The sequence below is a fragment of the Manis javanica genome, chromosome 12 (genome assembly GCF_040802235.1).
Source record: "Manis javanica isolate MJ-LG chromosome 12, MJ_LKY, whole genome shotgun sequence".
NCBI classification, from domain to species: Eukaryota; Metazoa; Chordata; class Mammalia; order Pholidota; family Manidae; genus Manis; species Manis javanica.
This window is the reverse complement of record NC_133167.1, coordinates 6091148-6118432: the sequence shown is the minus strand read 5'-3', so window position 1 is coordinate 6118432 and position 27285 is coordinate 6091148. Positions and strand designations below refer to the sequence as shown.

Sequence of the window (27285 nt, the reverse complement as noted above, 5' to 3'; positions counted from 1 at the left end):
TTTAACTGTGGTCAGCTTATAAAAAGGCAGTGGCCAGCTCCTCTCACATGGCTCCCTGACCCACTGGGGCCTTTGGAGGTGGCGGCTTTGTCCCCATGGGCCACCTCAGCCCTGATCTGACACCTGTCAGCAAAGCCCTCCTCACTGCATAGTTGAGCAAGTGCATTCTCCCAGATTCTGTTCCCAGGAGGATCAGAGTTTGGGACAGTAACCATACTTTGGCATCCTTCTTGAGGGAGCTGCTTTTGGTTCTGGGCTGGATGTGGGAGGTTGGCTGTGGGAAGCGCTGCGGTCCTCTGCCAGCCCCTGCCGTGGTCTTCAGCAGCGCCCCTGGGGCTCTGTAGCTGCCCCTGCGGCTGCCTTCCCTTCCGGGGCGGCATGCCTGTGGAGCCTGTGCAGTGTTCACGCAGCCCGGAGAGCTGGCTGGTGGCTGGGGGGTTTTAGCTCTTGGAGGAAGGGGAGACCCATTTCTCCCGGCAGCAGCATTAATGGGGTACCTCCTGCCTTCTGCAGAGCTGCAGTGCCCCCAGCTTGTGACAGTTGTTCCCAGCAAAGCCATGTTTTGGGACCAGGGTCCAGATTCAGGGCTTGCAAATGAAGTTAGAGATGTTTTAAGGTCGAGTCCCCAGGCCGTGACCAGGCGCGGGGCGGGCCTGGGGCTGGGCCCACCCGCCTTGAGCTGCCTGTGTGTGTGCAGGTGGAGCGTCATGGCCTACGAGACCAAACTCCCACGGCAGGCTTCCTCCTCCACCACCGCAGAAGACTTCAGTGAGGGCTCTGAGGTACTTCCTGGTGCCCGTGGCAGGAGCTTGCTGTCCTACTCCCCGGTTTCCACCGCGTCCCCTGCTCCTTGGTGACGAGCCACTCCTTAAACATCTGCCCTAGTGGTGCGGGGTCAGCCGAGCTGGGGCCGAGTGGATTCTGACTGCCTGCGGGCTTTTGGGGTCGCTGGGGGCTTACCAGGGTTACCCCGGGATTTGGGGTCCTTTGTGGCAAGGCTGTCCCAGGACTGCCCGCTCTCCCGGTGTGCACGCCTGCTGGGGCCCCAGGTCCCTCCCTAGGCCCACCCGCTCCTCTCTGCTGCTGCGGCCCTTGGTTCGCTTATGCTGGTTGAGTGTTCAGCTGCCTTTCATTTTATGGGGGTCTTACGATTTAGCGGTTTTCTCAGGGCACGTTGCTGTGCTCATCCCCACTGGGTGAGCAGAGGGAGGACTCTGCCAAGGGCTGTCTCCCCATCAGGAAGGTCAAGGACAGGGGACTAGGGCAGCTGTCAGCAAACTATGGCCCCCAGGTCAAATCTGAGCCTGTGAGCAGAGAATGGTCTGTACATTTTAAGGGAGGAAGAATTTGTGTGCAAAGCCTAAAATATTTACTGTCTGTCCAGTAGTGGAGTTTGCTGACCCTGGGCTAGGGCTCCTTACTGGGGTTGGGCAGCGTGAGTGGTGAGGAGGGGGATTTACCTCGAGAGAAGGCCAGGGCCAGGTCCGAGTGGGAACCCTGTATGGATGAAATGAGTTCAAGATTACAGCTCCCAGAACAAGCTGCTGGTGGCAGATCTCCTGCTAAGTGGCTTAAGGTATCCTTGGCATCATTTTTGTTAAGATCCGCCCATCCACAGCTTGATAATGCTTTTGAAATCTTTGAGATAGCGCTAGCGACCAGGTCAGTGTGAAGTGAGCTGAGGCCTGGGCTGGCAGGGGGCGTGGCTGAGGAGGTCCCTGGACCCCCATGTGAGGCTCTCAGTCCCCAGCCTGGCAGTCATCCGCTGTGTTTTGGGGTGATCGTAGGTGCAGCAAATTCTCTTCTATGAAGACTCGGTTGCGGCTCATCTTTCTAAGATCCTGACCTCTGACCAGCACTCAGTGGTGATTTCATCAGCCAAGTGAGTGCCTGCCGACCCTGGGGGAGCAGGGGGCCACCTGCACACATTCCCAGCCAGGACTGTCTCTACAAGCGTCTCCCCGCGTCTCCCCCTCTAGAGTACTCTGCGAAACGGTGAAGGACTTTGTGGCTCGAGTGGGGAAGGCCTACGAGAAGACCACCGAGAGCTCGGAGGAGTCTGAGGTCATGGCCAAGAAGGTCTGGCCCCTGGGCCCCCGGGGGGAGGGCAGCGACAGAGAAGCACCCCACCCATTGCACCCGTTTCCCATCCAGTGCTCTGTGCTGAAAGAGAAGCTGGATTCTCTCCTCAAGACCCTGGATGATGAGTCCCAGGCCTCGTCCTCACTGCCCACCCCACCCCCCACCATTGCCGAGGAGGTGGAGGATGGGGACGGGGCAGGCGGCGGCTGCGGCCCCACTGGGGACCGCTCCGTGGGGCTGGCGTGCCCCTCCCGGCCGCAGATATTCCGTCCTCGGGAGCAGCTCATGCTAAGAGCCAACAGCCTGAAAAAAGCGATCCGCCAGATCATAGAGCACACAGAAAAAGGTACTGGTCTCTTTGTAGCAAGGTAGTTTTTGACAGGCAAGCACTGGGTGCTCCATTTTTCCCTGAACACGGTGATGGACATAAAGGGACCCACTGTGAACACACAGCTGGACTGCCTGAGGCCACCCCGGCCTGACCACCTGGCTTGGCAGCACTTCCTGCCTAAGGACGTGCTGGGAACATCGCTGCCTGTTCCTAAGACGCCAGCTGTGAAGGGGGCACTGGCATTCCAGGAAGTGGAAGACAGGCTGAGCGGTGCCCCCTACTGGGCAAAAGGTGCCTCGTGGGCACATGCAGGGGGCATGTTGGAGAAACCCGTCCCTGGACAGGGACTCCCTCCCTGGAAGGGTCCCAGCCTGTGGGAGCTCTCCAGGCCTCAGGTGCAGCACGGCAGCCGCGGGCCACGCAGTGTGGCCTTGCCGAGTCAGAGGCGCGGCTGCGAGGGAGGGGCGTATTTGGAGGGGAGCCCTGGCGCTCAGGACGGGGGGTGCTCTGAGGACACCTGGAGAGAAAGGCCCTGTGCCCTGGAGAGAGGTGGGCGAGGCTGTAGTTGAGGGATGGGAAGAGAGGCTAGAGCGGGGCTAGCTGCATGGAGGGGTCGGGACTATGTGAGCTGCCTGGAGCCGTGGGTGGAGCCGTGGCGGGCTGGCTGCAGTGGGGGGGCCTGCGTGGGATTCAGGACGCCCGGTGACCCTCCCTTTTCCTACGAACCACATTGATCGGCGCACCTCTTTGCCTCCAGCCCTCAGGCCCTCATTTCCCTCCTCAGCAGGTTTTTCTCTTGTCAGTCTTGGTCTGTCTTCTCTCCCATCACCCTCGGAAACCATTTCATACCCACTCCATGCGCCCCAGGCCTTTTGCCAGCCCCAACCTTTCCACTGAGCAGACGGACCTGCTATGTACGGGAGTGAGAATAACGAGGTCGTGACCCCTCCTGCACACCTGTCTCCTAGCTGATGGTCAGGTGGGGCCGTCATGTCCGTCCTGGGCTGTTCTGCCCTCATGCCATCAGTCACTCACCTTCTCTCCAGGTCTAGGGCCTCTTGGCTGTCCTTGGTCCCCCGCCTGTTGGCACAGAGGCCCGGATGCCTGCTGCACTTGCAGGGTGCTGACCATGGAGAAGGGTGGGGCAGGGTGGGAGCTTCGGGGTCTCAGCCTTCAGCCAAGAGGCCACTGGAAGAAAAATCCAGCATGAGACGGGGCAGGGAGTCATGCCAGCAGTGCTCATCTGCTGGGCATGACCTGTGGGCCTGGCGCCCTGTGCTCAGCTGCAGACATCCTTCCCTTGCACAGCTGTCGACGAGCAGAACGCCCAGACCCAAGAACAGGAGGGCTTCGTCTTAGGTCTGTCTGCGTCAGAGGAGAAAAGGGACCTGAGGTCGGACAACAGAGTGTGCCACAGCGAGAGTTGCGGGGCTGCCAAGAGCAGGAGCCTCTGCAAAGGTATCGGCGGCCTTGGCGACCCCAGGACTGCAGCCGGGCCTTTTGGTTTTGCAGCACCAGAAAGCTCGCCTCGGAGGTTTTAGGACGCTTTTTCATAAATGCTTTGGCCACTTGTTAGTACAGGAAGTCGTGAACACACGGCCTGTTCCCGTGCACCACCTGATATGTGTGGTCTGTGGCCAGAGCCTCGCTGCTGAGGAGTGTGCTTCCCTCAGAAGCAGCAGCTCAGGCCCAGCAGGACTCAGGGTCTGCTGGCTGCAGCCAGCCAGCGCTGTGTGCAGGGCCACCTGGGAGTGCTCACCCCCGTTCCCCACCCCGTGCTTGTGCCTGCTGTGCAGAGGTGCTCCCTCCCTGCCTGACATGCACAGGCCCTGGGAGGTACCTGCCTGAGCGCTCACTCCACGGTCGTTACCTCCCAGAGCTCCACTCTGCCTGCGCACAGACTCCCACAGCCCTGGCTGTGATCTGGGGTGAGCTGCCCCATCGCTGCCTCAGCCTCCTCTGCCCGGCCCAGCGCCTTCAGTGGCCTGCATGCAAACCTGATGCTTCTCTGCCCCGCCTCGTTCCTCCTCCTCTCTCTCTGGGCCTCCTTATTTGTCTCGCATGCCCTCCCTGGTGCTGACCGTGGTTTTAAACCAACCCTCACCTCCCTTGGCCCTTCCACCTGGTCATTTGTCTGATGAACTCGCCCAGTAGTCAGTAATGTCCTATTTTAGACAGTCTCTGGCTTTCTGTTCTGTTTTAATAGTGGCCAAATCCCCATGTGAGAAGCTGATAAGCAAAGGAAGTCTGTCACTGGGCGGTTCTGCCTCTCTTCCAGCCCAGTCAGGAAACCGGGACGGCCTGCCAGCACTGAACACCAAGATCCTGTTCCCCAGTGAGTGTCCCCGCAGGTGGGCAGGGCCACAGCACCGGCGGGGGAGCGGGGGGTGGTGACCTGCCGGCCAGTGAGGCCCAGGGCCTGTCACTCGCCTGGCACGGGTGTGTGGGCTTGAATGAGACTGGTCCTTGTCCTCCAAGAGTTTATAGGTCTGTGGGAAAGATAGAGCTTCAAAGTCATAGTATGAAAAGTGCCCTTATTTATTACTAAGGGCAGATGGCACCCAAATTCCATGGGGGAAGGGGGGGTGGGTCTGTGGTGGGGGGCCAGGAACACCTCACTGCGGAGGTAGTACTCAAGCTGGGTGCTGAAGGGTACGTAGGAGTTCTCTGGAGTGGAAAGGGAGGGTTGTGCTGGGGAGCCAGTGCCATCGCCCCGTTATTTCTAGCAGACGGTGCAGCATGTGCCCCGCCTGGCCCAGGAGGCCTCGGGGATCTCTGGAGCAAGTCCGGGGAGTCCTATCAGCAGTTTCAACCCCGTGACCCTCGTCCTCCTCCCACCATCTGCTCCAATAAGTGATTTGCCAATTTCTAGGTGAATCTTCACTGAGTAGATAGAACATTGCAGAAGTCCTTGGGAAATGTGTCTCGGGAGATGTGTTTGGTTAATCAGTGCCCAGAGCGTTAACCCGACGGGATGGGCTGGCATGATGTTCAAAAGCAGGGCTCCATCACTGCCTTGATGTTATGATTTAAAATGTCCGAATTGGTGCAGGAACCTGGGGTTCCAGTCGCCTGGGGTACTCCTTGATTTTTTCTCGCTTCTCATGAAACAGCTACGAAGCTGCACGAGCGAGCGCCCGAGCTGTGCCCTCGGAGGTCACTCGGTGGGGCCCCCTGCACTGATGAGGGCCGCCTTTGGGAGCAGTGTTCATTATGTCTCAGAGGTGTTGGTTTCTGCCACCCAGTTTGTTTATTTTTGCTCCATGATCATGGATTTATGATGGTGATTTTTGACCTGCGACTATTAATTGTCAGAATTTGGACATGTTCATGCATTATTTCAGACACATTTAAGTACAGTGTTGTGAAGACTACGTGTCCTTCAGCCTCAAAGACAGGAGCTTCTCTGCATGAGGAGCCCCGACAGCGCTGTGTCTTCCTCTCCCTCTCTCCAGATGTTCGGGCTGGGATGTCTGGGTCTTTGCCTGGAGGGTCAGTCATCAGTCGCTTATTAATTAATGCTGACCCCTTTAACTCCGAACCCGAAAACCTGTGAGTATGGGGGTAAACCAAGTAGGCATATTGTTAAAATCTGGCCAGAGCACAGAAAGCGTTTGGAATTAACTAGAGAAGTCCATAAACAGTCGACTAGGCGATCCTCTTCCCATTGGTGTTTGCTGATAAGGAAAACCTAGGAATCCTGAAGCCTCAGCTAAAGAGTGGGGTTGGGTACTTCCTGTGACGGGTGCAGCCTGTCGCGGCTCATTCCCAGGTTCCTGCAATGGGCACGCGTCAGTGGCACCTGGATATGCCTCCTGTTCTGAGTTTTCAGTGGGTTCAGAGCTTTGCGTGTGTTCTCTGTGCTCACTCGCCAGTGTCCTTGGCAGGCGCCGTGTGGCCGCCTCTTCCCCACAGTCTGTGCCCCTCTTGCAGGCTGCTGCTCCCCCTTGTTGGGGCTGCAGAGTCAGGATGCTGGGGCTGGAAGCTCCTCTGTGGTCCCGGGGGATACTGCCCTGGTTTAGACTTGTAGGGAAGAACGCCCCAGCTGTGCTGTGCTCCTCACACCGCGTCCTCTCCCAGTGTCTGCGGCAGTGAGGACGTCTGTGCAGCGGGTCAGTGGCGTCTGTGTATAGAGAGGCCATGGTGGACACAGGTGGCATTTTGAAAACCCAGTCTAGATTTTCCTTCCTGCTGACGGTTAGCAAGTTGGCAGCCAGAAGCTGGTGGCAATTTGTTAACAGGCATGGTAGGGGAGAGTAACAGTGAGAACCACGAGGTTCACAGAGGCTGTGGTTTGGGAAGGTGGAGCTGAAAGCACGCAGCGACAGCCTCTGTCCCACTGTGTGCAAGATGGCGGCCTCTGTGCAGACACCTGCTGCCAGGTGCTGGCCTGCGTGCACATCTCAGCGCCCTCGTCCCGGGCTGGACACTGCTGGGGTCTGTCTGCTCCTCGCACCGACCGCCCCCGGGCCCACCCCTTCCTGGGCCCGACTGGGGCTGTGGTCCTGGCCCTTCCTGGTGGGGTTTGCTTCAGCAAGGCCAGAGCTGTGGCCGCCTGTGAGCCGCGCCCACGGGCCTTCTAAACTGGAGGCTTCGTTTGTCTCCTTCATCTGAGAGATTGAAATTCCATGTCTGGCAGCTCAGGCTGTGGGTCTCCCCTTCAGACGGGTGAGACGAGAGCTGCTCCCAGCACAGGGTCTGTCCCGGCAGCTCTGGGGCTTGGGTCCCCCTGCCTTTGCCTACAGTGGCCTCCTGGGGCTGGGCCCTCCCCACCTCCCAGCGGCCTGTGCCTGACCTTTCCAGCTTCTCCCTTTGTGCCTGTGCTGTTTCTCTGGGCTGGGTCCCCCCGTTTTCCTAGGACCTATAAACACTGGTCAGCATGTGGACTTCAGCTCGGAAAACAGTTCTGTCCCAGAGCGTTGCTCTTAGTCGGCTGCTGACACTTGGATGAGGTGTGTCATAAGCGCACGTACACGTGGGGATTTCTTCTCAGATAAGGCTGCAAAGCCGGTGCGCCTGCAGTGGAGCTGAGTTCTGACCCAGGCGGTATTCCTGAGCCTGACAGTCTGTTGTGTTTGTGTGGGATCTTCCGCCGGGACCGTCTACATACCTGTTTCCTTGCTACTTCCTCTCGTGAAGGATCACCCCTCCCTTTACCCACCCGCACTGCTGGAAACCAGGCTGACAGGGCACGGGTGCTGCCCCTGCAGCCATGGGAATGGGCATCCGGCTCCTGTAGCAGGACAGCAGGGCTGGGCGAGGCTTTGCCAGCCGCCAGGTCAGCTGCAGGGGCAGGACTGCCAGCTGGACAGGAGACGCTGGAATGAATGGGTCTTGTCAGTGGTGGGCTCAGGAAAGGGAAGGCCGAGGTGGATGTTCTCAGATTTGGAGACTGCTTTGATGGGGCCTGGGCAGCACCAGGGTGGACGTTGCTGGCGGGGGACGTGAGGCAGCACAGCCACTTTGGAAGACAGGCTGGCAATGCCTCAAGACCCAGAGCTTCCCCGCAGCCTGGCAGTTCCTCTCCTGCAGATGTGCCCAAGAGAAATCACAGTGTGTTCATGCTAAAGTGTGTGTTCAGCTGTTTGCAGACAGTGGCCCAAAAGTCAAACAACCCGGGTGTCCATCAGCTGATGGGGGAAAAGTGAGATCAGTAGCCCTACAGTGGGGTGCTATTCGGCCTTGAACAGGGATAAAGTACTGAACATGGGGGAGCCCTGAAAACCTGTGCTCAGTGACAGGCGCAGATGCAGAGGGCACTGTCCTGTGATTCCATCAATAGGCACATCCATGGGGCTGGCAAGCAGACCAGTGGTTGCCGGGGCTGGGAGGGGTGGGGGCCGCTGGCTGAAGGGCATGGGCTTCCCTGGGCTGATGAGAAGTTAGCATTAGTGAGTTACATGACTGTGTGAGGAGCATGCGTTTCAGGTGGGTAACTTTGTGGCTGTGTGAATTCTGTTGCAAAGCTTCTACCAAAAAAAAAAAGTGCTGTGCGTTTTGCCCTCGGGTGGAGGTGCTTAGAGGCTGGCAGGCTGGGAGGAAAAGCTGCTAAGTAGGGTTTTTGATTGGTTGGAACCCTGCTTTGCAGAGAGTATTATACTGAGAAGTGTGTCATGAACAATTACTTCGGCATCGGCCTGGACGCGAAGATATCCCTGGACTTCAACAACAAGCGCGACGAGCACCCCGAGAAGTGCAGGTGGGCGGGGCCTCACGGGCGCTCCCCCGCCCCCTCCTGTCCTCCTGTCTCCCTCCAGCTGGTGGGCGGTGTGTGGAGTCGGTGGGGTAAAGGGCGTGCGGAGTGCTGAGGCAGAAGCAGAAGACACACAGCCGGAGGGCCTTGTCAGGAAGGGAAGTGTTTTCCCGAGGTTGGGGAGGAAGCAGGTGGGTGTCCAGGATGCCAGCCTGACGAGGGTTGCACCCCTGGGCCCAGCCAGGTTGGGGCAGATGCCAGAGGAGAAGCCAGTCACTGCAGTCAGTTGGAATGGGCTGAGTCTCTTAAGTTGCAAGTCTGTGATGACGCTATAAGGGACAGGGGACACAGTGCGCTTGGAAGTTACTGTGCGTCCCCAGCGCCCTTGGTCAGCCAGTCTGGGTGTCTGTCCCCACGTCAGCCAGCCCCGCCCCAGGCGCAGGCACAGCAGGCAGCTCCACGGTGCAGGCAGGGCTCGCCCCACGAAGCCCCTGAGAGCACACGCCTCACAGCAAGACAGCCACAGGAGAGGCCCCCGAGGGCTTTTGTAGGGGGTGTTCAGTTCCTTTCCTTAGACTGCCATCTCCTTAGTCTTCCCGCCCGGAGAGAGGATGGAGAGACTCGGAAGGTGCCCTCTGGGCTGCAGGGGAAACCCCCTCTGTGGAAACACGAGGAGTGAAGTGGAGTTAACCTCTCCCACCCGGCCCTTCCCCACAGTCGCCCCGAGGAGAGAGACTGCTCAGCTCTGGCGTCGTAGGGGAGCGAGAGGGAGGGGAGGCCTCTGTGGGTTTGGCCAGAGAGCGGCCATTGGCGCAGGACAGCCTGCAGAACTGCCCGTTTGGTGTCTTGACCGTGTCCCCCCACGTGGTGCCCTTGTCTCTTGGAGGGGAGCCGCCTGGGAGGTGTCCCACTCATATCTGAGGGTTGCCCTGGTGATCACCCAGGGTCTGTGCCATTGGAATTCTAGGAGAACAAAAACAAGCTTAGGATCTCCAACAGTCTCTGGATTCTGGGTCTCCTGAGTGGAGGAAGGTGGCTCAGTGCCCCCAGGGGCGTCCCCATTACACATGCACTTGCTGGTGAGCCCGAATCATTTAAAAACATCCCTCTTAGTTCAGATAGAACTGGCAAAGGCATTAAAACACATAATTTAGCAGAGTAAAATAGATGAAAACAGGGCATGTATAATATAATTTTCCAACCTTGGGACCTTGATACATAATCTTGAATTTGTTATCAAGAGCTTTAAAAAGGTCTCTTCAGAAAAATTCCATTTTTACAAATCTGTCCTAAAGAAGTAATTAGAAATGTGGGCAAAGAGGTGTGTACAGGGGTCCACCACTATGTCATTTATAGAGCTCACTGTGGGGGAGCAGGCTGGGTCCGGTGAGAGGGATTATGTGGCACATGCCATAGGGAAATGCCCCGCTGTGCTCGGCCACACCTCAGGGCACAGCGTGCGGGGCAAAGTGACCCGTCTGAGGAGGCTGGAAACTTCATTCCTCTTTAAATGAAGTACCCGGAAAAGAGTAAGGAAATACACTGCAGCATGCTGGGCAGCCGGACACACGTGGGAGTCAGAGAGATTAGTCCCTCCTTTGTTCTGCACTTGCCAAATTGTCTCTGGTAAGCATAATTTTTTATAGCTAGAAAAAAATAATGATTTATAGGATTTTTGTGAAGTTCTGTAATGGCAACTTTTTTGCCTTTCAGGGCAGGATTACTTTCTTGAGAATGTTACTTTTTAGCAGAACTTCCTGTCACTAAATCTGCCTCTTTAAGTATATCTTACATAGACGCACTGTAAGGACAGGCTCTGTTACGTGGGAGCCCGCTGTTACGAGGGTGCCGAGCCAGGCTGCCTTGTGCTCAGATCCCCCCTGCGGAAAGGAGGTGAGTGTATAAAGCAAGCCGGGGCCCCCGTCGGCCTTTGCTCTCCGTCTCCAGGAGCAGGACCAAGAACATGATGTGGTACGGCGTTCTCGGCACCAAAGAGCTGCTGCACCGAACCTACAGGAACCTGGAGCAGAAGGTCCTGCTGGAGGTGAGCACGGGGCCTCCCGCGGCCGCGGGGGGCGGGGCTGCCCGGCGTCCTCACGGCGCACAGAGCCCCTGGGCCCTGTGGCTCCCTTGGTGAGAGCCCTGCTGCGGAAGGGCCCGGGTGACCCCGTGTGTCTTCTCCTTTTCCTGCCTTTCTGCTGCTCAGTGTGACGGGCGACCCATCCCACTCCCCAGTCTCCAGGGAATTGCTGTCCTCAACATTCCCAGCTATGCTGGAGGGACCAACTTCTGGGGGGGCACCAAGGAAGATGATGTACGTATGAGGGTGCTGGATGGTGTGGGCCCAGGCTCGGGGCGTGGGTACCTGGAGTGTCAGCCACTTCGACCCTGATGGGGCATCCTGGCCCACCTGGTGTGACATGGAGGGATGGGTGGGATACCTCCCTTGTGCTGGCCGTGGGGGGACAGTGGAGAACGAGGCAGGGTCCCCAATTCACAAGAAGGGCCTCTGAGAAGGACAGATGTGATCAGAGGAACTGGTGTGATGTGGGAGCTGAGAAGGCTTCTAGGAGGAGACATCTATGCTGAGACCTGCAGGGAGCCTTGGGGTTGGCCAGGTCACGTGGAGTTGTGGGCGGGGAGGGCAAGTTGGGGAGGCTGCTCCCGGCAGAGGGAACAGCATGTGTGAAGGTGTGGTGGCGAGAGGGCGTGGTGCACAGAGGAAGCTCCCCGAGGGCCATGTGCAGCGTGTGGAGTGCAGAGCTGTTAGAGCTAACGTAAGTTAGTAGTCAGAATGGGGTTGCATAAGCCTGGGACGAAGTTTGGAGTCTGTGCCAAGAACTGTGGGAGGCCTTAGTAGGTTTTAACTGGGGGTGTGACTTCCTTTGTACGGAATCGCTAAGAAAGATAGTTGACTCTAGTTGCATTTGCATACATACTATATGCTGTCGCTGTTCTAAGTACTGTGCACATTTCCTCATAAGAACCTCCTGGGAATATACCAGTATTATCCCCATTTTACAACTGAGGAAGAGAGAATTTTAATTAAGTAACTTGTCCAGGGTCCCATGGCTTGAAAGTGGCAGCTGCAGGATTTGATCCCAGGCAGCCGGTTTCAGGGTCGGTACTAGAAGCCGTGTAGTGGCGTATTCCCCTTACCCCTGCTGCTGCAGCGAGGGTGCCCCGGGCCCTGTGTCTAACCAGTACAGCAGCCCCAAGTGAGAAGAGTGCAGGTAGGGCATGCTCGCAGAAGTTAGAGCAGCGGTCAGCTCTAACGTGGGCCCTTGCAGACGTTCACAGCTCCGTCATTCGATGATAAGATCTTGGAGGTGGTCGCTGTGTTTGGCAGTATGCAGATGGCTGTGTCCCGCGTCATTAAGCTGCAGCATCACCGAATTGCCCAGGTACTGCCATGGCCCTGCAGGCGGGGTGGAGGAGCCTGGGAGGCAGCCTGGCTCACAGGCTTGGAGGGGCAGAGCCTGGCCCAGAACTGCAGTCCTTGATAAATGTGACCCTGGTACAGAGCCGGCCAGGGGTCACCTTCCAGGATGGCCCCTGGCGCCTCCTCCTGCTTCAGAGCCCTTTTTCACCTGCTGCATTTGACAGTTAAAAACCAGTCCTTCCGAACTAGGGCCAACTTGAACCCAGCCTGAGTTCCCTGTGCCAGCTCTCCCTGTGGTAGCGGCTGTGTCCCAGCCCTCCTGGGACGGGGGTGAGATGAGACAGGCCCACTGAACCCGGCCCAGTGCCTTCAGCTTCCGGAAGTGGAGCCTGAGTTTGGGAATGGAGGCTGAGTGAATGTGACCTGTGGGCCCTTCTAAGGCCCAGCTGGAGAGGGGAGATGGGGCCTAGGCTCCCCGAGGACTTCTTGCAATGGATTGGGAAGGGCCTGCCTGTCAGTAGGGCTGGGAAGGTGGTGTTCTTACAGCACACAGAGTATACGGGTGGGGGGTGCTCATAGCACAGCTCACCTGCACCCCAGGCTGTGATCATCCAGTGATTCCTGCCCCAGACTGTCTCCATAGGGTGCTGCTTCGATTTTTCAATTTTAACTCTTCGGCAGTAGTTTTTGTCAAAGAGAGGACTGGCATGTCATTAACCTCTTGTTGGGAATGTGCTCTGTTCTGGCTGGGAGTGTTGGCGCGGGCCCAGGGACCCAGCGGCCCTTGGTGGTCATGATCTCCCCGCTGCCCTCCTGGGCTCATGCCAGAGCAGTGACTTCTCACTGCCGGTCCCAGACGCAGTGCTGTGCGGGGGGCGCAGGGCGGGCTGAGCTGACCGCAGAGGCGGTTGGCTGTGGGCACCCTAGAGGTTGCCTGGCACCAACCGGGGCACAAAGATGGGAGGCTCCCACAGCGCTGAGGCAGCTCTTTGAGGATCCTTGGTTCAGCACGGTGCATGAGTAATGGCTCAGCTGTTCCCGCAGTGTCGCACGGTGAAGATTTCCATCCTGGGAGATGAGGGCGTGCCTGTGCAGGTGGACGGAGAGGCCTGGGTCCAGCCCCCGGGATACATTCGGATTATCCATAAGAACCGGGCCCAGACGCTCACAAGAGATCGGGTGAGAAGGCTGCCTGTGGGGACCCGGAAAGAGGGCCCCCGCGCTTGCCCGGGGCACCCGTATGCATATTCTGCGAGAAGACCTGGAGCTGTTAGTGTTTCCTAGGAGTTTATTTTTGTCGCTAAGGCTAAGTGAACAGGGCTGTAACTTGGAGGACCATTCCCCCTCCGCAGCGCACAGAAGACTTCTGTGTCTCCTTTTCTGGTTGCCGTGCTGGTGACCCGGTGATGTTTGTTGTTAGCGTGAGCTTGCCTCTGAGACGCGGGAGGTGTTAACGCCGAGTTCCTGTGCCCTAGGCCTTTGAGAACACCCTCAAGTCCTGGGAAGACAAGCAAAAGTGCGAACTGCCTCGCCCCCCATCTTGCTCTCTGCACCCGGAGATCCTGTCCGAGGAAGAGGCCACCCAGATGGACCAGTTTGGGCAGGCGGCGGGAGCCCTCATCCACAGGTGGGCTCTTGCCCTCCTGCACGGTTAGCCTGCGCCCCCTGCAGCGCTGGGCCCTGCCAGCCTCCGGGCTCCGCCGTCGTTGCTGGGCGCAGGCGTTGAGCTTCACTTGGGTCTTGCGTGCCAGTCGGTCTCCGTCACGAGGCTGGGGGTTTTGCTCACCCTGCACTTTGGTTAGGTCCACTTTGAGAGGTTTAGGTCTTTGAGAGATCGTGTGGAGTTTTTGTAGCTGGAAGCTTAAAACCCACAGGCGTTTTCAGAGCCAGCTCAGATTTTAACGCCTATCCTGGATTCCTAAGAATATTTCACTTGCTGCCCCCTTTACTGCCCCAGAGAGCTGCTTTGACCTTGCAGCAGTGTTCACAGCTCTGCCCACTGTCTGTGCTCCCCGCCCCTCTGGGAGGGTCATGCTCAGCCTGTGACCGACCTTTGCCCTCTCAGTTGCCACATCCGATGACCCTCTTCAGATGCTGCCCGGTTGTTTTGCCACCTCCTGGTGTGCCCTCACCCCCTGACCAGCCCCCCTGCCTCCTCCTGGCCTCCTCGCCATCCTTCCTTGCCAGGAGCACTGTGGTCCTGGAGATTTGGGGATCTGCCTGCCCTTCTAGGCTCCTCTTCCCATACCTTCTCCCCAGGCACCAGGCCCTCGGCCAGTAGGCTGGGAGCTCTCACGGGCATCCAGTAGGCGTTTCCGGCTCAGCGCGTCCCTCTGGCTCCATGTCCTTCCCCAAGAGCACGTGTTCTCCGTCTCAGGTGGTCGCTCCACCTCTGTCCCCCCAAATCAGTAACCACACCTCACTTCTTACTTATTTACCCAATTAGTTGCTGTGCAACCAGCTTCTAGCTGCCTCCCGTTTTCACTCTTGTCCCCGCAAAGCCAGTGGCCTCCTGGTGGCCTGCCGGGAAGGTGAACATGCTGTGTCCTTGCCTTGTTTGAAGTCCATCGGCAATCCCCCGTTTTCCCTGGGGCCAGGGCATGTCGCTCCCCACCCAGTTGCCCTGACTGTGCTCTCTGCCTGCCCCTGCTGCCCCCACCCTCCATGTCCAGCCCTGTCACTGCCTTATATTTGGGTGGCTCCCTTGGGCAAGAGGCTAGTGCCTGGGGCTGTGTCCCAGGGTCTGAGCCTTTTTTAAGCCAGGATTGTCCCCCTTGGGAGGGTCCTGTCATTTCCACTTAGCAGGGCAGGCACAGCCCCCTTACAGGAAGGGTCAGGGCCGCCATGCAGGAGGCCTATAAACTGGGCTATTTACCAGCTTGCCATTTGACAGGGTGTTAAGTTTCATTTTGGGCATTTTCTTGCAGGATCAAGTTGCTAGAAAAACTTAGATTTTGATGTTAGATTTCTTGTTTAAGATCTTTTGTTTGCCATTCGTCAGGAAATGATCAGTAAGGTCATCCTGTGCTGGTTATTATGATCGAACCAAGCCCTCTGGGCTTAACCTTGGCTTAACCTGGGCTTGTGCTGAGGGAGGTGACCTTACAGGCCCCCTCCGCCTGACCTGAGGAGCCCCTGTTTTCCTTGCTCTCTAGTATCCGGGAGATAGCCCAGTGCCATCGGGGCGTGGAGCAGGAGCTCGCCCACGCTGTCAATGCCAGCTCCAAGTCCATGGACCGCGTGTACAGCAAGGCCAGAGCCGCGGAGGTGCCTGCGCCGCTCAGGTCTTCCTCCCCCGGACTACTGGGGCCCTTGGGGCTGCTGCATGGAGCCTCTTCAGGTTCCTCTACGGGGCTGAACTGCAGCTTTGTCCTGGAAATGGTGAATAACATCAAAGCTCTGCGCAGTGAGACGGAGCTGCTGCTGGCTGGCAAGATGGCCCTGGTGAGCTGAGAGGCCAGGCCCCTGCTGGGCGTGAAGTGGCCATTGTTGCACAAAGGGTGGCACATGTTAGTCCAGAATTTCTGGCCTCAAGAATTTGGGACTCGGTGTTGGAACGGGTCTCAGAGGTCATCTAGTCTGACCACTGGCTGGTGAGCCTTCTGGCCACATCTCAGTGTCATCCCCAGCTTGTCAGAGACTGTGGACAGGAGCACCTTTGTTGGTGTAGATGAAGAAGATTTGGTACATATACACAATGGAATATTATTCAGCCATAAAAAAGAAAGAAATCCTGCCATTTGCAACAAGATGGATGGATCTAGAGGGTGTTTATGCTAAGTGAAATAAGCCAGACAGAGAAAGACAAATAACATATAATTTCACTTACATGTGGAATCTAAAAACAAAACAAAATGAACAAAACAGCAGTTGAGAGTCTTAGAAGTGACTGATGGTTACCATGGGGGAGGGGTTGGGGTGGGTGATGGGGACAAAGGGGCACAAAATTTCTCAGTCATAACAGAAGTTGGTCACAGGAATAGTAGTACAGCATGGAGAATATAGTCAGGGAATCTGCAATCTTCCTATGTTGACAGATAGTAATGCACTAGTGGGGGTGAGGATTTAATAATACGGTGACTGCTGAACACTGTTGTATACTTGAAACCAGTATAAGATTGTGGATCAGCAATACTTTAATTAAAAAAAGAGTGAAGCAGAGAAAGTGTCAGCCCTGCTGCTGTCATTTTCAGATAAGCTGGGTTTACTGCATTATTTATGACAGGAGTTGATTCCCACCCTGATGCGTCTCAGAAGGGGGGGTTCTGAGTGTGGCCCCTGAGCTGGCGCTCTGTGATCGCGTCTCCTTGGGAGGTCCTGTAGGGTGCGCTCCGCCTCTGCAGCGGTCTGCGCTGGGCCGGCCGGGGGCTTTGCTGCGGCCCTCACTCCTCGCTGCTGACAACCGCTGTGTCTCTTTCCTCCCCGCCTGGAGCAGCAGTTGGACCCCCCACAGAAGGAGCGGCTTGGGGCTGCTCTCACTGAGATGGACCAGCAGCTCCAGAAGCTGGCAGACACGCCCTGGCTGGGCCCGCCCCTGGAGCCCGGTGATGACGAGGTAGGCAGGTCCCGGCCCCCCAGCTCGGGTGCCCTGGGCACACTGCTCCCCCTCTGATGCCTGCGGTTAGTGTGCTCTGCGCGGATTGGGGATGAGGATGGTGTCAGTCTTGCAGCCCTAGTATGGCGTCTTGAGACTTGTGCCTTAAAATGCTTCCAAGCACAGAGACAGACTAGCAGGCAGGAGGGAGCCGGCATCAAGAACCGTCCTTGCTGAATGGGACAGATGGAGACAGAACTGTGGGGCCCGGCCAGCCAGGGAGTACATAGACGGCAGGCGGAGCCCAGCCCCGTGTGTGCCGTAGCCCAGGGACACGTCGGCAGGATAAGTGGCAGCTTCCCTGAAGCCGCTGCTGGCAGGGATGGAGGTGGTGTGGACTCACAGCCATGCTTTTCTTCCATGCATCCGCCTGCCACGGTTCCAATAGCTGGATGTGCAGCAGGCGCACAGGCAGGGGAGCCCAGGAGAGGAGCTCATTGGATGCTCAGTCTTTATGGCAGCATCTGGGCAAAGGCAAAGCCTAGACTGCCTTCCCCCCCAAGTGCCAGGAGAAAAGGTCACCAGAGGGCAACACAGGCTCACGAGATAAAGACCTGCTGCGTGCTGCACACTGGGTGCCCGGCCACCAGCCTCGTTGGTTGGAATCTGTAGGCCGCACGGCGAGCATGCAGAGCAGGGCAGCCACGTCCATGTCTTTCCCGAACACACGGCATTTGTTGACAGGTGCAAACCCTGTGTGGAAAGTGGGCTCGAGGCCCTCTAGGCAAGCAACAAACCTCGGTAACTTAAGAACAAGGACTTTGGGTTACAGGGTCAGGCCAACCTTATCAAAATTGGTTAATTATAAGGTTTTCATTTAAAAGAAAGTTTCTAAAATAACGATATATGAAATGTTCAACAAATGTAACAGTAACCTAGCCCCATAATTCCAGACTAAATCATTGGAACCTGTAGAGTGGACAGTGAGGTAGGGAGTCTGGGCCGAAGACGGACAGAGGGAGGGAAGCACATTAAGTTCCTTGCCCTGTGGTGGAAGGAGGAGTTCTTGACTGACAGCTGGGTGAATGTAGGGTCAGTAATGTTTTAAAAAACTTTTAGGTAGTTTCTAGTAGAATTGAAGACTTAATGTCTTTCCAAAGCATTGCAGAAGACGAAACACAATGCGGTCTGTACGGCAAAAGAAAGTGAGGGGCTGGCCAATAGCTGACAGCATGAAAATAAGATGATAGAAACAACAGAGCTTCCACTCTTAAAAGCGAATTATTACCAGATCGTGTTAGAAAAGAAGTCTTATCACGTACTGATCATAAGAGCCCGGTTTTCTCTCCAATAAAAACTTATGACACAGAAAGATTAAGAAGACACAATTAAAAAAACCCAAAGGAGCCACACTAATATAAAAATAGAATTGCATAATTAAGACAGTAAATGATAAAGATCACTTTATGTTGGTAAAATATGATTTTATAATAAAATTTGTTTTTGTCTTCTTGATCTAGCAATCACTATTGAACTCGGACTACAAAGTACATGCCTCAATTTATCTTTGTGGTTTTGTGTTTCTGCTTTATCTTATCTTGAGGCTGTGTTATCAGGTAGATGTAGGTTTTACCATGATGTAAAGACCTTTAATAATTTGTATTTTTATTTTCAAGTCCACTTGTTTGGTAATTTTTTTTTCATGCTTTTATCTTCAAGCTTTATTGGAATTGTCTCTCTTATAAATAACATATGCTAAATGCTGGGGTTTTCTCCAGTGTGGTATGCTGTGCTTCAGAGCGGCCCGATTACTGGTATATTTAGATATATTTTTACCATATTTTGTGGTTTGTATTCTTCCCACTTTCTTTTTCTCCGTTTTGAGCGATGAGTCTCTCTTTCCTCCCACATAATTTTGTTTGTGCTGTACTGGTTTGGAAATTCAGTCGACTCTTGAACAATACAGGGGTTTGGGGCACTAACCCCCAGCACAGTTGAAAACCCACCTCTAAGTTTTGATCCCCTTAAAACTTTACTAGTAACCTATTGTTGACTGGAAGCCTTACCAATAACATAAAGAGTTGATCAACACATATTTGGTACGTTATATGTATTTATATGTGGTATTCTTACAATAAGCTAGAGAAAATGTTTTTTCAAATTGTTGGAAGTTTCCAAAAAAGTTTTCAATATATTTATTGAAAAAAATCTGCAGTTTATTTTGAACTGGCTCTGTGCAGTTCAAACCCATGTTGTTTAAGGGTCAATATGTTCTCTATTCTTTTAGTGACTACCCCTCAAATTTTAATTTTGATTTACAGGCACAAAGTATATGAAGTGAAAACTAAATTGTAGTGTGAGCCATCACACAGTCCATGATCAATTATGTGCACTGTATCACAGCATTTGAGCAAAATTGAAAAGACGTGTATAATAGAATATATACAAATATATATCCTGTTTTTCTATAGGGAGAATTTTATGCTCTATAAAGGGGGAATATGCTCTCTTTTCTGTTGCTCGTAGGACATTTTCAAAATGTTAGTATAGGCTAGACCAGCTCCTGACAGCAGGAAACACCAGTACCATTATAGAAATTGAGAGGAAGAGTTTAGAAAAATTAAAGCAACTGACAGAGAAATTTTATTTTACATTCAGAACATTGAGGTTTGTATTTTGTATGTCCTTTTAAAAGTTTCCTTTTTCCAGTAACTTGCCTTACTGTGTTTCGTTGAAGTGCCAGATCCAGTATGGCTTGGAGATGTTTAAAGCCGGCTCTGGACTACGGGGAGACCTGAGATAGGGACTCGGAGCAGAAACTGGGCTGGCTGTCAGCTGCCGCCCCCTGCGCCTGTGCCCTGCCTGCCCGGGATGGGTGGCGTCCCCCTGCACGCGGATTCCATCCGAAGACACAGGGACAGCCAGGATTCCCTCTGTTCATGCGCCGCGCGGTAGTTCAGGAGTGTTATTTGAATTCATGCTGCAGCAGGAGGTCCGCAGCCTGCCCAGGCTGCAGGGTGACCAACCAGCGTGTTTGTTTGGACCTTTCTGGTCTTAGTCCTAAAAGCCCATGGAACAGGGATTATAGCTACAGTGCTTTAAGCCTCAAAATGATTTAGAAATAAGGCACCAAATGCTGTAGATGTGCCGCAGAAACAGACAAAGCCATGCGAGGCCCCCAGGATGTCTGCCCCAGTGGGTCCTGTAAGCCATGTCTGAGTGGCTCTGGTTTTAAGAGTTCTTGGATGTGCACTGGTTTTGCCGTAGCTGGTGGGAGTGGCGCAAACGGTGCCTGAGTGGAGGTTTATTTGCAAAAATCGGAAACCCTATAGCGCCAGCTGGGCAGAGCAGTGAGGTGGGGCAGTCCCTGCAGACAGTTCTGCATGGGGCCCGAGGCCCGAAGCCACAGCCCGGAGGCCCGGGCAGGGAGGGAAACGCGGCTCGCTCCTGGGCCGCACTTGGGCCCCCGACTTCTCCAGCCTCCTCTGCTGGCCACCTTACAGCTCGGAGCATCCACCCTCTGGGGCCCTGGCCCAGGTTAAGAGATGGGGATGAGGCACAAAGGGCCGAGGGGCCTTGGAGGGGATGGTGCACGTTTCTACTGGCATAAAAATCGGAATCATTTATTTGAAAGCAAAAAAAAGTGGTAAGTCTATGAGCTAGGTCTTTGAAAGTAAAGAGAAATAAACTACCCGTTAGCAAACACCATCAAGGAAAAAATGAACAAGATGAAGTGATAAAGGGAATATGGCAGTAGATAAGAAAATAAGTTACATTCGGAGAAATGCTGATACATTTTAAAATCTTGATGAAACTTTTTCAAGGAAATTTCAAATTACATAGATTAAATCTGAAGTCATTTAAAAAAAGCATCCATAGAACACCTTGGAAAAGTAACCTAAACATTGCTTCCATAGGAAAAATGTCAAGGAATGTGTGGTTTCCAGATACAAGAAACAGTATCGAGCCTCCAAAAGGATGGCCAGTATTCTAGTTCATTTTTTAAAATTTTGGTAAAAAGTGAAAAATGTACCACATTTGTCATTTTTAAGTGTATAGTTCAGGAGTGTTATTTGAATTCATGCTGTTGTGAAAAGAGATCTCCAGAAGTTTCAAACAGTTATTTTTAAAACTAGCACATCTGATTCCAAAATTCAGTAGTATCAGTAAATGTATAAAAGTCATAGAGTTGACGAAAGAAGTTCTTTATAAAAAAAATTCCAGCTGGAAATCACAGGAGTAAAAGGCATTTTGCGTCTCTGGGGAACACCTAGATTTGGGCAGCTGATGAATGCAGCCCGTCACCCAGGACATCTTCAGCCCCAAAGGCCCCTCTCAGTCTGTCCGTCTCCTCCCGGTCAGGGGTGGAGAGGGTTGAGGCCAGCCAGGTGGGGCCCGCCTCACACGCAGACCCAGGCCCTGCGGGCAAGCCAAGCCCAGTGTCCCGGGGCTGCCTCAGGGTTCTGAGGCCAGCAGACCTCGAGGAATGTGAGCCTCTGACTGCAGAGATGTGATGCGCGTGAACTCAACAGGGATGAATGGATTCTTGGTAGTGCTGAGTGTGATACCGGTGCTGTATTATGGTTTAAAAAGTATTCTTGTCTTTTCGAGTTGCATAGTGGAGTATTCATGAGTGGGTCACTTTGGTGTCTGAAATTTGCTTATTTTAAAAGGCAGGGTAGACGAAATAAGATAACATGTTGATAATCAGCCTCATTGAGGTAGTCTATCCATCCTATGAGTTAATGAAAATACCCATGTTAATAATAAATGTATTGCTCATGTATGCATTTAAAAAAAATTACAAAGTCAGGAATAGGATTTTGCTTGGATCATGTCACAGAGTATGTACCCTGCACTGCCCACACCGCCCCCCGCCTCCCTGACAGGCAGGTGCTAGCTTGTTGAGGGCGATGGCCTCTGGGAGCAGCTGTTAGAATCAATAGTTGGCAATTTTGCCAAGTATAAGAAATTTATAAAAATAAGTTACGTGGATACTCAAAATCGTTGATGGCCAGTATCATTTCACAGTCCTCCCTCATAGTAGAAAACCTAAAACACATGCCTTGGATAAACCCAAGAGGGCTGTAACAAGCACAAGAAGATTGAGCGGCGCGGAGAGCACATCCCAGAGATGCCCTTTCTTTCCCTGCTCTGGGTTTGGTGCGATTCCAGTGAAAGTTCCTATGGAGTTTTTTTCAGTGTGACCACATGTGCCCGGTCAGACCGGAAGGAGTCATGAAGCTGCAGCCTATCCTTGCGGGTTTGTGGGGATGTAGGCAGATAGGACCCTGGGGCAGCGTCCAGGCCAGCAGGGAGGAGATTGGCACACCTGAAAGATCAGGGGATTATGCTTTTTTTGCAAATGGGGGTTGAGGTGGTTGGCATACACAGGTTTGTGTGTGCGAACACTTCATCACGCCGGAGACGCCTGTCCTAGCTTCTGTGGGACTGCAGTCAGAGGAGAGGGGGCCCTGTTAGCCCTGCCAGGCCCCTGCACTGCTGGGGGGCAGTGTGGCTACTGAGAGGGAAAACAGGCACCCCAAGGCCCTCTTATTTCCCTGCCTCGATGATTCTGCCTCAAGGAGAAGATTCCAGAGAAAGACTGCAAAGTACAAGAAAAGCTGTAGTTTTACTCAGAGCGCTGGTCAGCTTCTAGCTCCATCCTGGGAAATTGGGGGGCACATAGCTTACCAAGTAGTCTTCCCACAACAGGGCTGATAGTATTCACAGAGCTTTTTAATCGCATCAGAAACGCACATCATAAAATGAAAAAATGCAATATGAAAATAGACTGTGATCACTGTGAAACCACTCTCAAAAGGCATTGGAAATCAATAGATAGAAGACTAAAAATAAGGGAAAACACAAGAATAAATGATCGGTGGAACACACGCCTTTCTTAGCCTCTGCCCTCTGATGGTGACGCGGCTGCCTGGCCAAATTCGGCTCTGATCCTGTTTCTCGCTTCCACCCGCCAGAATGTGATGTTGGATCTTTCCAAACGCAGCCGCAGTGGCAAGTTCCGCCTGGTGACCAAATTTAAGAAAGAGAAGAACAACAAGAACCGAGAGGCGAGCAGCAGCCTGGCAGCTCCGGGTACCTGCCCTCCCGCTGCCCTTCCCGCCGTCCTGGCCAGCGCCGTGCAGGCCTGGCCTGGTGCGCTCCCCTCGTGGGTCCTGGGCAGCCCCGGCCCGGCCTGCCCGGGCATCTGCCCGTAGCTGTGGGGCGCTGGTCATTGCCACTCCCTGGTCTCCCTCCCCGTGCACTCTGGGTGGCCGGCCACTGAGCCGCCTGCCTGCCTGCCTACGGGGGGGGGTGCGGGGTGGGGACAGGACAGCAGAGGTGACGACTCTCAGAGACACGCTCACACTCGGGCTGGGAACCGGCCGCCAGTGATTGTGGGTGGTGAAATCAACAGCAAGTGGCACTAAAGGACATTTTTCCTTTGGGTCAGTAATTTGGGTCTTAAATCTGAAGTGCCGCTCCTGAGTATGGCTGTCCCCAGCACCCTTAGGTGCCAGGCCCCAAGCCTGGATTGGGGCTGCTGGTGGCTGCCAGTAAGGGCAGCTCCATTTGATTTTTCTTTGCATGTTTGTGCAGAAATTGGGTTTCTTTTGATGGTGCCTCTGACTCAGTGAGGTCTCTGCATGCCTCCCTCCCTGCTGGGGCCCGAGTGAAATGAACCCTCTAGAAGGCGGAGGGAAAGCTGGCTCAGCTGTGCAGATGGGCATTTCCCTCCTATTTGGTGGCGTCTGGTCCCTCCTGGGACACTGGGGAAATGTCCAGAAGGCTGATGGCCGACCCGCAGGGATGGACAACAGCTGCTACAGCCCAAGCCCCGTTGGAGTGGGTGGCTCCTGACTGCTTTGCACAGCTTGGGGTTGTGTGGCTGCTGGGGTGCCTGGGTGCTGCTTCTGGGGTATCGGGTGTGGCTGCTGGGGCACTGGTGGCCCCCTGCCTCGCGCTGGGCTCTGGGCACTCACTGCACTGGTGCTTCTCCGTCTCCGACAGTTCACCTCTGGGGCACAGAGGAGGTTGCCTCCTGGCTGGAGCACCTCAGTCTCTGTGAGTATAAGGACATCTTCACGCGGCACGACATCCGGGGCTCTGAGCTCCTGCACCTGGAGCGGAGGGACCTCAAGGTACTTCCACAGCCTCTCCTGGGACCTGCGTGGGCTCCTCCGCCCTCCGTTCTTCGTCCCCTCCCCCGACCTGCCACCGCCCAGCATGGGGTGGTGTGGGGTGGTGCCAGGCCACCTGCCTTGACAGTGATGCCCCCGCTCACGGCAAACACAGCAGAGCGATGGGGCCCTTGCCTCGTCCAGCTGGGCAACGAGCCACTTCAACATCAAAAACCCTGCTGGCAGACACGACCCTGTTGAGTCAGCTGGGGAGCACTTGGTGGGACAGCTGCACGCGGGGTCCCTCGGGCCACAGGGTCCCATTTGGTCAGGAGGCTGGGCTGCTGGCCGCACCTCCCCTCTCTGTCCCTGCCCTGCCCCCCCCCCGCCCCTCTCCTTCCCTCCCCTCTTCCTCTCTCTTCTCCTCCCTGGCCCGTGTTCCATTTGCCCCCTCCCCTCCTCTGTCCCCTCCCTGGCCCATGTTCCATCTGTCCCCTTCCCCCCACCCCTCCTCTGTCCCCTCCCCGGCCTGTGTTCTTCTGTCTTGCTCAAGGTGCCCTTGCTGAAGTCAGAAACTTGAGGGTCGCACCTGCGTGCTTGTGATTGACACTGTTTCCACGTCATGTGGCCATTCCGTCATGTCCCCCTCGTTGGTGTGCACCAGGCCAGTAGGAAGGTCGGTGGCCCTGGCCAGCGCTGCCCGGCATCAGGGTGTTGTCCTCTCGTTGCAGGACCTTGGCGTGACCAAGGTGGGCCACATGAAGAGGATCCTGTGTGGCATCAAGGAGCTGGGCCGGAGTTCCCCTGCCACCGAGGCCTAGCCTCGGCCCTCTCGGCCTGCGTGCTCCGCCCTGCCCGCGACTGAGGCCCTGGGGGCGCTGCCGCGGCGCCCCCATCCCTTCTCCTGGTGCTACCCCTCTGCCCGCGACAGGACGCCCCCCAGGCACCCCACCGCGGCAGCTCCGGGCCTGACACAGCAACGCAGCTACCTTGGGGACCATGCCGTCTCCAGCCTGGCATCGGGGGTCAGCCTGCTGCTGCCGTCTGCCCAGCTGACCACCAGGCCACACTCACGGCCCCGGGGTCCTTTGGTGGTGCGCCAGCTGCTGGTGACCCTCATCAGCAAGGCCCTTACCATGGCCCTGCCCTCCCTGGTGGCAGCGTTCCCAGCCATGGTCATTTTGGTCTGACGTGGAGAAAAGGAAAGCTGGCTGCCCCTCGGGCGGTTGGCCCCAGGGCTGGGGAGACCCCCGCCTGTGGCCTGAAGCCCTCCGTCCGAGGCTGCGCCCCCGCCTCCTGAGCTGTGGGCATGGTTGTGCGGCGCGCTGTCCCCAGGACGCCGTGGCCTGCACAGCACTGGGGGGCCGTGCGGGAGGGTGGCCGCCGTGGCTGGGGACCTGTGTCTGCAGCGGTGCAGCGTTTCCAAGAGGAAGCCCCCTGGGCCCGCTCGCCCCCTCCCTTGGTGGTGCGTCCGCCCTGGGCGTGCGGCCGTCCAAGGGCCGTCCTCTGCCCCTGGCCCTGCGGGTGGCTCCTCGGCTCCGGCTTTTGGAGGCGGTGAGGGACCGGACCCCCCGCCCGTGCTGCTGTGCCCCCCACCCCCATGCCCTCCCCTCCACCCTGTGATGGCCGAAGCTTGCAGGGACATGCAGCCCAGCCTGGAGAGGGGTTCTTGATGCAGCCCTGGGTGAGGGGCAACTGCACCGGCCAGGCCGTCACCCCACCCTCTGGTTTGCTTCACCCAATTTGTCCGTGGGAGGCGCTGGGCAGGAGGTGCTGAGGGCGTCCTCAGAGGCTCCCTGTAGTGGGGCTCCCTGTGGGGCTCAGCCCAACAGCATTTACCTGCCATCAGCTCCACAGACCCCTCTGCTGGCCGCCCTAGTGGCATGTGCCCGGGCAGGCCCCTGCCTGTGGTTTGGGGGTGCCCCCACCCTGGCGTCTCTTCCCGGCCCAAGGCTCGGGCGGAGGCCCCCGCCCCGCGTGGAGCAGTGGGGTTTGTTTTTGGCCGTCTTGCGCCCCATGTGCACGCTCGCTGCCCCGTGGAGGGGCGCCCTGGCAGCTGTGCATTGCCTTTTCCTGACACAACCCCCGTTGCAGACGGCAGGTGGAGGGAGACCATCTAGCCTCCAGAAACCGATTTCCGAGTAGAACAGGCTGGGGAAGACCATGAAGACCCGGACCCGTGGCCCCAGAACAGGTCTGCTCTGTGCTGGGGGCGCTGGGGGCTCTCAGTTCCCCGAGCAAGCGCCGGACTAGCGAGAGCATGGGTGAGAGCGCGCGAGCGGTGGCGGCCACCCCTCGCCGGCAGTGTCCTCCCTGGCCAGGAGCCCCCTAGGTTTGGGTCAAGCGTGGTGCTTAAAATTAATATGTTGTCAGTAATGAAAGCAACACTGTTTACGTAAAATGATTTTTTGTGATTCTAGTTAAGTTAGAAGCGAAGGGAATAAACCAGAGTGTTGCATGCGGCTGTCGGGAAGGGCCGGCGCGCTAGGCTCCTTGTGGTCTCTGTTGCTGTACGTGTGGGGCTGCTCTTCCGCCCGTCCCAGTCCCCTGCCGGGGGCTGGACATTGCCCCTGGTTCTGGGGGCGTCTCATGGCCCTGCCAGCGTGGGAGGAGGAAGGAAGGATCCTGGAGTCTTGGAGAAAAGGTTTTGTGCCCTCGGGTGGGGCTTACCCCTCATATTTATGATTTTAATTTATACAGTGCCCACCGTGGAAGCAAATGCCTCCTGTGTTGCTATGTACATATCCACATCTGGGGTTGTAAATAAGTTGTTCTGTGTATAAATAAAACAAGCCTGTTTTTGATGTTGTGTTGTCAGATTTGTCGTCATTCCTGTGCTTTGACATAAAATACTTGTCGCCAAAATCTTTCCAAACTGGGTTCAGAACTGTGTTTCTCCACTGCTAAAAATAAGTTGAATTGGTGGTGGCTGAAAAGCAAAACAGAATGGCATTGTTTTTTTTAGGGTGTGGCTTCTAGAATCTACTGAATTAAAACCTCAGCAAGAAGGCGGGGCACTGGGTGACTGAGCGTCTCAGACTTAATTCCCATGCAGCCTGGGTCGGTCTCCTGAGGCTGGGCCACTTTACCTAACATTCTAACCCTCCTAGATCTTTTATGTAAAACTGCAGACCAGAAGCTCTCCTCCTGCCTTTTTTTAGTCACAGTATCTTTTTCCCCAGGGTGTGGCATCTCCAAGCACAAGGTCGCTTTGTCATCTGTTTCCTGGGGTGAGGGTTGGGGCCTGGAATCATGGAATCAGAAATCAGTGTACAAACGGGATGCGTGGGCTTTGGACATGTCAGTTGCTTCCCCAGTGGCTTTCTGTTCCTTCTTTCCTTAACAGAGCCCCAGTTTTGTCCTGGTTACCCCCTTCCTCCATGAGGCCATCCAGGATCCGGCCTCGTGGTTACATGATGGCTGCTACCATTCCAGCCATCATCCAGACATGACCATGCCCGGGGAAAGGTGTGTGTACTTGTCTCTTCCTGAGATAAAAGGAACCTTTTCAGAAGCCCTGGCCTCTGATCTCCCCAAGGTCTCACACTCTAGAACAGCATCACGCACCCATGACGAAACCCACGTGTGCACAGAATAGGCCCATGCCGGTGATGATTGCTCACAATGCTCATGTGCATT

The 27285-nt window shown here is 55.5% G+C and overlaps 1 protein-coding gene across 6 annotated transcripts in view; it reads left to right on the top strand.

Moving 5' to 3' along the window:
- Positions 1–26450, top strand: part of DGKD (diacylglycerol kinase delta) — a 105620-nt gene extending 79170 nt beyond the window's left edge. For 5 of the 6 annotated variants that reach the window (XM_036997705.2, XM_073217966.1, XM_073217968.1 and 2 more), the window contains 18 exons: positions 698–782; positions 1788–1882; positions 1980–2079; positions 2155–2428; positions 3722–3871; positions 4620–4748; positions 5869–5965; positions 8502–8612; positions 10554–10650; positions 10813–10920; positions 11897–12010; positions 13033–13167; positions 13464–13615; positions 15144–15432; positions 16424–16543; positions 22504–22621; positions 23537–23667; positions 24378–26450. In XM_036997705.2, the coding sequence (XP_036853600.2) occupies positions 698–782; positions 1788–1882; positions 1980–2079; positions 2155–2428; positions 3722–3871; positions 4620–4748; positions 5869–5965; positions 8502–8612; positions 10554–10650; positions 10813–10920; positions 11897–12010; positions 13033–13167; positions 13464–13615; positions 15144–15432; positions 16424–16543; positions 22504–22621; positions 23537–23667; positions 24378–24467 (2395 nt within the window). In that variant the 3' untranslated portion in view covers positions 24468–26450. The remainder of the gene's footprint in view (positions 1–697; positions 783–1787; positions 1883–1979; positions 2080–2154; positions 2429–3721; positions 3872–4619; positions 4749–5868; positions 5966–8501; positions 8613–10553; positions 10651–10812; positions 10921–11896; positions 12011–13032; positions 13168–13463; positions 13616–15143; positions 15433–16423; positions 16544–22503; positions 22622–23536; positions 23668–24377) is intronic. The other variant, XM_073217964.1, reaches the window with a different exon arrangement.
- Positions 26451–27285: the final 835 nt, after the last annotated feature.